The sequence below is a fragment of the Photinus pyralis genome, unplaced genomic scaffold (assembly GCF_008802855.1).
Source record: "Photinus pyralis isolate 1611_PpyrPB1 unplaced genomic scaffold, Ppyr1.3 Ppyr1.4_LG3a, whole genome shotgun sequence".
NCBI classification, from domain to species: domain Eukaryota; kingdom Metazoa; phylum Arthropoda; class Insecta; order Coleoptera; family Lampyridae; genus Photinus; species Photinus pyralis.
The window spans coordinates 21,428,000-21,441,144 of NW_022170509.1; the positions used below are offsets into that span (position 1 = coordinate 21,428,000).

Genomic DNA, 13,145 nt, shown 5'->3' on the forward strand with positions numbered 1-13,145 from the left:
ATATGAAAAGTCACTATAGTCTTTCAGCTACGTAGGCTGCCCAAAAACTTAAAAAAAAATTAAATTGTAAGATTAAAACACAAACACATCTCATTAACGCTAAAGCATACTGAATCTGAATGCTCTGCACTATGTGATACTGTGTTCTTAAAAAAGAAATGCTGAGAGGTAATTTTTCGTACCACACAATGTTCATGTGTGATTAAAGTGCTTGAATAAAATTGTAATTTAGACAAGCTCGGAAGCCCTGAAAGAGCTTGAAAGCACTTTTACAAGCACAAAGCACTTTTGAAAAGAGCTTGTAGAGGAAAAAGGGCTTGAAGCACTTTTCCTTGAAGTTTAAAGCCCCAAGTCCTAATTACAAACACAAGAAAGTGCGCTTAAAGTTTAGTTTTGGTTTAGTTTTTACAAGCACAAACCCCTCAAGCTCTGTCCAGCTCTGGTTACATTATAATTCAACATAGGCATTGATTATATAAGTGTATATAATCAATAACATAGGTAAAGAAAGTAAAGGGCGTATGTTCTGATTACGATCCTGAGTCTTCTTGACCATAGACCACATGACAACTTTCATTTTCAATTCAATGTAACCTTGTAATTAAATCACTTAATGATTATGTGTGATGGCGATTTAGACGAAATATTGTCGTTAATATCTACTAAAATAAACAAAATCTTCTGTGATCGTGAATTTGTTGCTTGTGTACGAGATGATTTTAATATCATTCTAAAAGACAATAAATACTGGTACGTATAAATTTAATGTTATTCAGGTAAACAAGGAAATACTTTAAACAATTAATAACTCTCATTGCGAGACCAGAAGCCTTCTAAAGGAATGTTGTTACATACGGAAGGAAAGAGAAAGTCTGTGACTTCACTATTATGTAAAATTTAATGCTTTTACTTTCATTTACTTTCAGTGTTTTATTTCCCAAGTTGAAGCCCATCTTTCTGAAGGTTTTAAGATATCAAGCGCTTATCTTTGATTTAAGCGTGTTTTGTATTGGAACAGCACCCCATCAGAAGACTACTGTTGTGTGTAAAAAAATAAAGTAAGTAGCATATTTCTAGTTTTACTAATGTCATGTTTCTGTACTCATAATAATTGCGCTGTTGTTAATAGTGGGTTATTATGTGGTAATATTGTTAAAAAGCGGTATTTACATAAATCGGTTTGCGTCTATTTTGGTTAAAAGTTGTATTCATTATGTCACGTTTCACGTACCTGCGGATTGAGTTTAATCTGTTGTAATCTTGCTTATTTTTAAATTCGTTTTCTTTCCTTGCAAAAGCAATCGTGTACCTACAGAATATATTGGAACATGGCACTTTTGTAACCATTTTCTCTCTTGTATTTATTTTTGACTGCAATTTCATTCTTCTAGAGAGCGAACTGATGATTGTCCTTCGGTACCAAAACCGAAAACTATGGAATCGGAGGAAAACCTTACGAAAAGTTCAAAGAAATCAAAAACAAGACCAACACAACCATTCTACGTTCCACCTGCACAGCGTTCCGTAACAAGAAAACAGTAAGTATTGTGTTCATCGTGACATTATTGTGCTCAAAGGATTTTCAGGAAGGTAAAAGAACATGATGTAACTAAAAAAGGCACGAAACAGTTACCAAAATGCAAAGGTAATGTCGAAGAATCTTTATTTACTGCCTCTAATGATAGTTTGTGTGCTAGTCAGGCGATATCTAGTAATGATGATAATAATAGTGTCGCCCTCGATCAAATTAGTAGTGTTGAGTTAACAAATGCCAATGACATTGTGCAATCTTGTGAAAATGACAGTACTAAGGAATTGCCTCCATGTGCCACATTAGATTGTGATAAAAAAGAAATGAATGTACAAATTGAATCCAAAAATGAAGAAACAGAAAAGTATGACTGTGAGAAAGAGGAACACACTGAATCATCTCACAGTGCTGTGGCACCTATCGATACCAATTCTACTGTTGTGGAAGAAGATGTGAATTTTTCGCAATTGTATATTTCGTATAATATTGAAGATCAGAAGAAGCTAGAAGATTGTGACACTGATAATGAGAAGGAGGAGATGCAGAGAGCCATCGAAAACATAAGCAGGAAAAGAAGGCCATTGATTAAAAATACCCATAATGGTAATTCATTGTGGACGAGCGAATCGAAGGAGACTTCTCAGCATAGTACCAATTTAACAGAAAATGCAAAAAATCTAGGCCAACTTGAACCGGACACTAATGATGAACAAAGCCATCTTGCTTGTTGGGAAGATATGTTTGACGAAAATGGGGAATTACATTCAGAATATTTAGGAGAAGTAAGTAGTGTGTTGTGGTGGGGACTGAATTATTTTTGCTGTTTTTTATTCTACTTTTCAATATCATTAAATTCTGCGTTGTTCTTCAAAGCCTTATGAGACATAGAGATAAAAAAGGCATTTTAAAATAATGTGGGTTTCACAAACCATGTTTCACTAATTATTTTAACGATTTACAATTTTGAAATATTTTTCGCGCAATGTTAAGATAAATGCCCTATTATAATATTCAATAAATTCAATCTGTGGAACTAGAAAATACCTAGACCTACATGACGGGTTGCTGAACTAATCGTAATCAAGTACTGTATCACCGATTGAAACACTACAGATTACTCATTACATAGTAAAAATAGTTATGCGGTAAAGTATTCAAGCAGATGTTTCAGTAGGCAATTTCGCAGGTATAGTTTGTGGCATGGCTTATTGAAATGGCATTTTTACAATTTCCCATCTATGAATGTTTCTATTCAAACAATTAGGTAACGTTTTATCAAGACATCTGACACGTTATCATTGATTGATTATCTTGATAATCCGACAGATACGGGACCACGCAATCGCCAGATTATCAAAGTACCGGATTATCGAGAGTAATAGAAAAAAATGTCAATTTTACTATGTATGTGTGTAGGGTAGGGTCGCCCAGCAGTATGCACCTAACTTGCACTTTGAAATAAAAAATTTACTTATTGTTTTAAAAATACAGCTTCCTCACAACTTGTTAACTATTACCAAAGAGTAACCATAATAAGAGATTCAACGGCATAGAGAATAGTGTTGCATATGTATTGTGTGTTGCGTACTGCTTTTTCTCAATTTTATTGGCGTACGCTACGCCTAAGGGGCTATTTCAAGGCAACTACTTGTTTAGAAGTTTATAAATATCATTGCAGAAATCCCAGCGTTGCCAAATGTTTAGTGTTTGCTTGAACTTATTTAGGAATCTATTATTCCTTGAAATGTATGATGTTTAGAGATATGTTATACCATTCTAAGCTTATGGCACAATTTATTAAGGTCCGAACGCTTGTTGGTTTGATTCATAGGTGCGAAGATATGTTCTTCGTGTAACAATAAGCCGTTTTTTGAGCGGTAAATAATAGATTTTTTAGTGTGTATTGTGTATTCCCAGTAAGCGCGAGTAATAAGCTCGCTTTGATTACGTCTCTGCCCTTTGTGCACACTGTTCGTCGCCCTACCGTCGACGGCCGTATGGAAAAGTCGACCGAACTAGATAGTTTAGGTAGAGGAAGTAGTCTAACGAACGATACTTACTTCCGACTTGCGCGGAAATAAACGAACATTTTTGTTAAAAAAAAGGCCAATAGACGTTTTATAGCATTTATTGTACAAATAATGAGATAATGAAAGATTCCCGGAAAAAAATGTTGCAATCACTTTTTAATTTTTGCCGGCCAAACTATAAACAATATAATAAATCCAAAATAAACTGCCTCAATTGGATTATAGTTGTGATCGAATGGTTTCAAATCAGTTAAAAATGTAAACTGTGGACCAACGCAACCCCTGACGCAACCCCACCTCTTTAAAAATGGTTTCTTTGCGATAACTGAAAAACTACTTGACCGATTTGGACCATATTTTTTACCAGTCGATGTGACTAATGTCCCCTTTAATCTCAATACATTTCAGTCCGATCGACCCACGCATTCCGGAGATATTTAAAAGCTCCAGAAACCCTATATTTGGAGTGGAAGCCAATGTTGTTTTCAAAAATGAGAACATACACTGCATTATCAATCGTTTAGATGGATGAATCACTAGCAGAGTGCGCGGTGGCTCAAGTTGAGCGGAAAATTTAAATACATATACTTATGTGTTTTTTCCGCTACTAGCCAATGGTGATTGAAAAACGTGTATGACGCTTAGTTGCTAGGAGACCGATGCGCGCTAGTGCTGCAGCTTAAAATGCGGGTCGAGAGTATTTTTTTAATTGAATCGTTTAAATGAGAATAACGTGTAAATATTTAATTAAATTTATTCGACGGGTGCAGATTTATTAATTTATTATTTAACTGCACTATATATTTTGACTGATTATTGGATTAGACTGATGTTTTTTTTCTGAGGACATAAGGATTATTGCATTGTAATGATTGATTGTTAATGATTAAACAACTCAGCATATGTAGGCATCTATACAAAATTAAAGAAAAAAAAATTTCCTGTAAAATAATCGCTATGCTCATCATAAAATCCAATTTTATGAAATATGTTGTCTACTTTAATTTGATTGTAGTAGACGATCTAAAAAGGATGGATAATAACAAATTTAATTTACATTTTTACAATTGTATCTGTTATTGGTTATTAAATTAAATAGTAATTACTGTCTATTCAATAGACGCCAACTAAACAGGAAAATACCAATGTAATTAACAATAGGTACTGAATCGTTGCTGATTTCTTTTTCTTTTATACTTAAGTAATGTTTTCTAATTATATCATGTCCACATTTTATACAGCCAATAAGAAAGAAAATTAAATGTGACAACCGCGCAAATATTTTAAACCGAAATTCTATAAAGAATTCTGTAAATTTTCAATACGCGCCAATATTTAAAGAGGCGGTTAGTTCTGGCCACCTCTACGCGAGGGCCCGCTTTTGGAATCCTAGTGGGCGAGTTCTTATAGCCAACACGCGTTTATAGCATTGCGCTGTATCTCTTATTTTGCTATTACTCTAAGATAAATAATGTATATCAGTATATCACCAATGACTGTTGAAATGATTTTTGGATACCCCTAAGTGTACACAACGTATGCAACCAAGAGTACGCATCTCTTCAATATGCCTAGTTTCAAACTAAAATGTTTATTTTTTGTATAAGATATACTTTTTTTTAACATAAATTGCAAGTAAATGCACTAGAGCCTGAAAGGGTAGAGACTAAGGAACATTGTCTTCATCATTTGACTCGCTATTTAAAGCAACTTAGGGGTTTAGGTAAAAATGGATATAGTCCAGTACAAGCAAAAGATTTTTCACAAATTTGGATAGTGTCAACTGGTTTACAGTTGCAATTAATTTTCACTGACTAGAAGTTTTAAACCTTAAACAGTTTTAACAGTAACGTCGACACTACATTTTTCTTTCAGATTTTGAAACAAATAGGCTGTGAAGTGAAAGTAGTAAAAGCCACTAATGACTATAGCGCTTACGAAAATACAAAATATGGAGACTTAGAACACGTTATAGAGTTGTACGACTTTCCATCTACACTTAAGACTCAAGATATAATGCAATTGTATAGAGATGCATCTGAAAATCCGATGTATGTTAAATGGTGCGACGACACACACTGTTTACTGGTTCTGAGTTCGCCAGCGCAAGGTGGGCGGTCCTCTTTCGTCAATAGCGCATTTACTTTCAATTTTTAGCACAAAGAGCGTTGCAAATAGAACATGACATTATAAAATCACGTCCATTGGAGTGTGGCAGTACAATCGCCATAGTTACAGCAAATAGCAGTGATCTAAAACCTGCCATGAAAAGACCTCAAACTAGTATGCAAACTGCTAGGCGTTTAATTAATAGACATTTAGGTACAAAATCGTCATTAAGTAAGGAAGAGGTTGAATTAGAACGACAAGCGCTTCGTGATGCTAGAGGTAAGATTTCTGTTGGACGGCACTGTTTAACGAACTTTTGCAGAACAAAGAAGACTTGAACGACAAAGTGAAAAGGATGCATGGGAAGGTCATCCTCGTAATGCCAAATCTTAATTTAAAACACACAACACATTTGGACTATACTTAAACAAAGAAGTAGAATGTCACATTTATTTAGCATTGTATCATCATTATTATGCAATCTGATTTTTGTGGTAATTTTTTAATTGTTACCTGATACTTATACATAATGGTATTTTTACAAAAAATGCACAACACATTTATGTTTCCAATCAAACCATTGTTATGTTTTCAACTTCCTATGTTCTGGGTAATAGTCTGGCAGATTTCAGTAAAAATTGCGCATTAGATGAAGAAAGCATGAAACTCACAGGTATTGATCAGGGTATAGTCCTGATGATTTTAAGATCGGGAGGCCTACAAAAAGTTATCAAAAAACAAAATGGCGGCCGTTCAAAGATTAGGCCTTACTTAATATGGGGAGTGCCTTACTCTACAGGAACTATGAGTTTTTATGGAAACATGCTTCTGATCTTTTTTATAGCTCTTAAAAATACCTTTACAGCGATATATTACACGACTACTTCCTACTTCCGGTTACCGGAAATGAGTCAAAATCCGATGTTTTCGTATTCATGCAGTTGCGTACTTTGGTTATAATTCAATAACCCCTAGTTTTAAGAAAACCATGCTTCTAGCCTTTCTTATAGCTCTTAAAAATTGTTATATTGTACTGTAATCCTAGTTTTAAGTACCTATTTTAACTCCGCTAAACGCGAAAGAAACGGATACGGCCCAAAACGTGTCAGCTCCGTTACGTGTGTAACGTTCATTGCCACATATATTTTTTCTTTTGTTTACAGATAAAGGGAGTACAGTTAATTTAAGTCAAATAAGGAAAAGTAAGAATAAGTAAGGGGAAGAATAGGACAAGAAAAGAATAATGATAAGAAAATAAGGATAAGAAAAGAAGGGGGAGAGGGATATAAGGAATATGGATTGTAACGCACTTAACGCGTCAGTTATGGACTGGGAAAAAAGTGCCCTTTGTCAATGTGTTTCATCCGAAAAACTAATTGACCCGGGAAAGAGCAAAGGTCTGACTCCCGAAAACTGCTACAAGATCCTGGAGGAAGTCATTAATTCATTCAAGAGCCTAGGAACCGTCCCGGTAAAGATCGACATATCACTACTAGATGAAGGGCGGGGGTTAAAAGATATGTTAATGAACCACAATGCAAAGTGGCACAAGTCGTGCCGCCTAAAGCTGACCTCAAAGACAATGGAAGGGCTAACTAAAAAAAGGCTCAGGGAACCGGAACCGAATGCCCTTCAAGGCTTGTGCCACTTTGCGTTATGGTTCATTAACGTATCTCCTCCGCTCTTCATCTATAGCGCGTTCACACCTCCAAATTCAGTATTGTGCTTACAGTGCATGCTGTGACAATGACAGCACAAGGAGATTATGTTTTGTTTTAATACTTCAATTGAATCATATGTCAATTTGAGATCAATGCCGTCAGAAACAAGGATAGTATTATCGAAGAATGACCCCATACTGAATCTGGAGGTGCGAACGCGCTGTAGTAGTGATATGTGAATATGTCGATCTTTACCGGGACGGTTCCTAGGCTCTTTAATGAATTAATGATTTCCTCCAAGATCTTGTAGCAGTCTTCGGGAGTCAGACCTTTTCTCTTTCTTGGGTCAATTAGTTTTTTGGATGAAACACATTGACAAAGGGCACATTTTTTCCAGTCCATAACTGACGCCTTAAGTGCGTTACAATCCATATTCCTTCCATTCTTTTCCCCCTTCTTTTCTTATCCTTATTCTTTTCTTGTCCTATTCTTCTCCTTCTATTCTTCTTTTCTTTATCTGACTTAAATTAACTGTAGTCCCTTTATCTGTAAACAAAAGAAAAAATATATGTGGCAATGAACGTTACACACGTAACGGAGCTGACACGTTTTGGGCCGTATCCATTTCTTTCGCGTTTAACGGAGTTAAAATACTAAAAACTAGGATTTTGTGCAATATAATAATTTTTAATAGCTATAAAAAAAGCTAGAAGCATGGTTTTCTTAAAACCAGGGGCTATTCAATTATAACCAAAGTACGCAACTGCATGAATACGAAAACCTCGGATTTTTACGCCATTTCCGGTAACCGGAAGTAGGAAGTAGTCGTGTAATATATCGCTGTAAAGGTATTTTTAAGAGTTATAACAAAGATCAAAAGCATGTTTCCATAAAAACTCATAGTTTCTGCAGAATAAGGCACTCCCCATATTAAGTAAGGCCTAATCTTTGAACGGCCGCCATTTTGATTTTTGATAACTTTTTGTAGGCCTCCCGATCTTAAAATCATCAGGACTATACCCTGATCAATACCTGTGAGTTTCATGTTTTCTTCATCTAATGCACAGTTGTTGCTATTTTTTACTGAAATCTGCCAGACTATAAAGGGAACAGTGACTGAAGGGAAGGTTATAATAATATCTAGTGAGCGGAAGTTGTGGGATTTCCAATTTTTTGCTTGATTACTGGTAAACATTTTTTAATAATGACTCTCCAAATTTGATACAATTAACTGAATTTTATTTTGCAATTTTCACTTTATTGAAATTGTTATGCAATATTCGCCAATTTAGTTTTAAACTTTATTATTCTGACCAAAGCGACTAAAAGAAAATGTATCTTCCGAATGAAAATGGAAAATATTAAAACAACAGATTAGAATGGCTACTAAAATTCTTTTTTTGATTCCGAAATTGAAATATCTGTAATTTCATCAAAGAAAACGCTTGTGTAGCGCACTGGAGTGGAAGCTTGACTGCGGTGCTGAGGGAATGTATAGCGGTTGGGCTGGTAGAGCAGCCTTGGCTGAAACCCCAGCAATTAGAAATAAGACCAAAAGTAACAAAATAAATATAATGTGCAGATATATCACATAAACCGTTAGTATTGTATTGTATAAAGATTAAAAATTGCATAAATTTAGGTGCTAATTATAGCGTAAATTTTTTAATTGTTGCCAGGACTTCCGCTGTTTACCATTCAAGCAATAAATCAAATGAGAGCGAACATGATTTTATTTTGAAAAAAATGTGCCAAAGCTATTAAAAGTTAGTCCAAAAACCTCCATTAATCTTGAATAGTGTAAAAGAAAGATCTGTAAATGACACCATGTCACGAGTTGTTGGAATAGGCATTGAATCTGTGGTGGTTTCCCTGTTTGTCACTGCGTTTGTACAACATTTGTTCAACTGGAAAAATTGCTTGTTGGAATACATAAATGTGAAATAGGTGACAAACAATAAAACAAAATGTTTTTATTCTCTTGTATGATGTATACCACAATATTCAGTTCTGAACTGTGCTTTTTTTAATATATGTGTGTGTATGTGCATAGACTTTTGTTATTCCGTGACGTTACAATGTCTTATTGCATTTTAACTTGATTTATATATTGTTAATATATTCTTAAGAGTTATTAAACAACGTTGTGAGTAGTAGACATTTATTCTGCAAATTGTGATGATTCAATTTGGAAGATTTCTTTTATGGGCGTACTTTGAAATTAAATGCTTGGTTTGTGGTTGGAGCTATTTATCATTTTGGCATCCAAGTTAAAACTGACTGAAGCCCTTATTGGCTTACATAGCAAACTCCAATCTTTTTCGAAAGTTTGCCAACTTTCTGGAATATTCGCTACAATATTGAGTAAATGATCTACCAAGTACTAAATGACTTGAAAACTTTCTAGAGCTATCAAAGGCTCTTAGAATCACCTAAGAGTTTACCATAGCTTTTATAAATCTCATCCCCCAAATCTATGGAATTTAAATTAAATGCACCAATGGAATGGTGTGTAGTTCATTGAAGGGCAAGTGAGTATTCTATGATCCTGGTGACTTTTTTGACCTAGAACAGGAGGGCCAACAAAACAACATTTGTAATTTGTTACTAAACTCTTCGGTTTTGCGGCGGAAGGTACATCTGCTGGTTCTGGAATCGTGTTGACGTGTTGGTTAACATTAGCTTCTGTTTAAAACATGAAGGTAATTCAAAGGATCTCCCAATATACGCAACACATTGCTAAATGATGATTTTTGAAGAGAACTGTCTCGAAAACTTGTCGTTCTTTAATAGGATTATGAACATATTTTCAGATTTAACGGTACATGTTCGGTTTTATTTTTCAGCTAAATGTTTCGTTCCCGGCAACGGGATGTCAGAAGCTATTCGAAGTTGTAGATGAGCACAAAATACGTATATTTTACGAGAAGCGTATGGGTGCCGAAATTGAGGCTGATCCTCTAGGAAATGAATGGAAAGGCTATGTTCTCAAAATTACAGGCGGCAATGACAAGCAAGGGTTCCCAATGAAACAAGGAGTGCTAACAAACGGTATGGCAGCTTAACTGGGTGCTTTTGTGTAGGAATTACGTTGTAGGTCGTGTTAGGTTGTTACTGTCGAAGGGACACTCATGTTACCGACCTCGTCGTACAGGTGAAAGGAAAAGAAAATCTGTAAGAGGCTGTATTGTTGATGCCAATCTAAGTGTTTTGGCACTAGTTATTGTTCGGAAAGGTGAACAGGTACGATGTATTAACTGAGGTGTAATTTATGTGTAAGGTTTTTTTTAGGAAATTCCTGGACTTACAGACACTACTATACCACGTAGATTAGGGCCCAAACGGGCATCTCGTATTCGTAAGCTATTTAACTTAACTAAAGAGGATGATGTACGTCAATATGTTGTAAAACGTCCATTGCCTCAAAAGGATGGTAAAAAACCAAGGTTTAAGGCACCTAAAATTCAAAGATTAATTACGCCCAGTGTATTACAGGTAGTTTTTCCTTTTTCTCTAAACCTCTCTCTTTTTAAAGTTCCATCTAAGTTATAAAAAAGTGATGCATTCATACTCAGGCAGTTCCATAGTTTTAATAGCTATAGAACGTTCAAATGTATGAAAAAGTAAAACTAAAATGAGTAATTTTTTCACTCCTGTTTTGAAAAAAGTTACCATATTTAGTTACAGTTTTGTTACATTGGTATTAATTTGCTTTCTAACTTGATTTCTGTTATAGAGAAAACGCCATCGATTGGCTCTTAAGAAGAAGCGTTGTCTGAGACGCAAGGAGCAAGCGGACAGCTATGCCAAATTATTGGCCCAACGTAAAAAGGAAACTAAAGCAAAGAAGCTAGAAGCGAAACGTCGAAGATCTGCAAGTTTAAGGGAGAGTAAGTCGAGCACTCAAAGTGCTACCAAGGAAACTAAGTGAATATTTAATGTATTTATGTGGGTAATTCAATAAAGATTGTTTTTACTCAAATTTATAATAATACTATTCGTCATCACCTACATTGCTTTAATGTCAGAGTTTATAAATTGCATATAGCAAAAAGTAAACCATGCCCAGATACAGTCATAATTATGCAGAAATACCAATCGCGTATTATTAAGACTGGATATAACACTGTATCCTGACATAATTGACACAAGTTGCATTTTCTCAAATGGCTTCTTTGTAACACATCAACTATGATTTATTATTATTATCTATCTGGAAAAAAACTGTTAGCCACCTTCTGTACTGTGACAAGTTCAAGAAACGAAGTGGGTAAAAGGCAAACATACACCAATTCTGCCAAACAATCCCTAATAATACGGAATGTATGTGATATTTGATCAGAAGAGCATAATGATGCTGACATACATCCACATTCCACAACTCATTTATGCGATTTAAAAATTTCTTATATTGTCTGACGAGGTCATTAGATCATTTCCAAGCTAAATAAGTCGAGTGGGTACCTATTGCTTGGTGGTACCTTATTAGGTAGATGAAAATATTGTGCCACTATAGCATCAATTGTTCATTACATTACATTACTTATTACCTTTTCTATTTTAAATATCAATGTTTATTATTTATGCAATAGCAGTTACGCATATTGAGATTTAACACATGGCCTAATAAGAGTTAGGCCATGATTTAACCAGTGTACAATTACTCTTGAGAGCAATTTTACTACTCTTTTTTCGTTTTCCATTTTTGGACATCTATCAAAGTAGCAGACCTATGTATGTTCTGGACCAGGAACTGACGTCACACCAATCAGAGACGAGCCCTATGCCCCTTCTCTTGGGCAATGGGATACGTTAGGCGCCAGGCGGAGCCTTTAGGGACAATGGACGGTGTGGTCTGCCATTTTATTAGGCGCCATCTTGGACCGAGCGCTATGTTATTAGTTCCCAAATCCGCCATCTTGGATCGGTCGCCATTTTAATAGTCTCTAATTCCACCATCTTTGATCGGTTGTCATTTTATTAGTCACTAAATCCGTCATCTTGGATCGGTCGCCATTTTATTAGTCACTATGAGTCGTAAGGATGGAGGGTAGGAAACTGTAACGCATTTCTTCTCAAATCTACTTGATCTCCATACCAATTATATTCTCGACAATTTGTTATACTTACTTGGCGGTATATTTTTTCTTTTTTTTCTTCTATAGAAGCTGCTTCCACACAGGGGCGGACTGGCACGGGGGGGGGGGGGGCGATTGCCACCTAGCCTGTAGATCATAATGGCCCGTTGGAAATTTATAAGTATGTGCTGTATTTAGTTTCTTGCACTATTAATAAATTATTAACACGTTTCTCTAATTGGGGTTGATGTTAGGTTGTTAAAAAATTCTGTTTTAATTGAAGTGTTTTACAATGAATTTATCATTTTTTGTCGTAGTATTTTGAAAGTGCTGAAATACAATGATAGGCGACGCAACTCGTGTGGATTGTGTATTTTGTTAGGTACTTTTAATTATCAGCTGCAATTTTAAAAAAAACTGTATGGTAATTGATTTTCGAGAAAGGAGTACTTTAAAATGTTTTTGTGGTGCACCTCAGAGCTAACCCCCCCCCCTCGCCACCTTCATTACTATTAAAGTATTAGTATACTTTAATGGCCCGTAAGTACCCAGTCCGCCCCTGTGTATAACCATCCTTTTTTACCAAAATTCAACTACACCAAAATTTCTCGGGAAAACACTTTTTCTTATTAATTTGGGCGCGTAGAATCCAAATCAATTCGTACTTTTTCGATAAGACTTCTCAATCAAAAGTTATAGACTAGAAACCAATTTCGAAAAAAAATTCAAAGGGCTG

General features: G+C 35.3%; 2 protein-coding genes across 3 annotated transcripts; both read left to right on the top strand.

Moving 5' to 3' along the window:
* Positions 1-600: 600 nt before the first annotated feature.
* Positions 601-7,186, top strand: LOC116165492. 2 transcript variants are annotated; one of them, XM_031479976.1, is made up of 7 exons: positions 601-750; positions 927-1,058; positions 1,392-1,538; positions 1,587-2,313; positions 5,437-5,671; positions 5,719-5,949; positions 5,993-7,186. In XM_031479976.1, exons 1-7 carry the CDS (start codon positions 614-616, stop codon positions 6,061-6,063), a joined length of 1,680 nt encoding a protein of 559 aa, XP_031335836.1. In that variant the 5' UTR covers positions 601-613; the 3' UTR covers positions 6,064-7,186. The 2 variants fall into 2 exon arrangements, with proteins under 2 accessions (XP_031335836.1, XP_031335837.1); XM_031479977.1 differs by lacking the exon at positions 5,993-7,186 and having other exon boundaries at positions 5,726-5,874.
* Positions 7,187-9,912: 2,726 nt separating this feature from the next.
* On the top strand, positions 9,913-11,314 carry LOC116165493 (40S ribosomal protein S6-like). The gene is made up of 5 exons (XM_031479978.1): positions 9,913-10,033; positions 10,178-10,382; positions 10,429-10,574; positions 10,623-10,826; positions 11,068-11,314. Exons 1-5 carry the CDS (start codon positions 10,028-10,030, stop codon positions 11,260-11,262), a joined length of 756 nt encoding a protein of 251 aa, XP_031335838.1. The 5' UTR covers positions 9,913-10,027; the 3' UTR covers positions 11,263-11,314.
* The last annotated feature ends 1,831 nt before the right edge of the window (positions 11,315-13,145 follow it).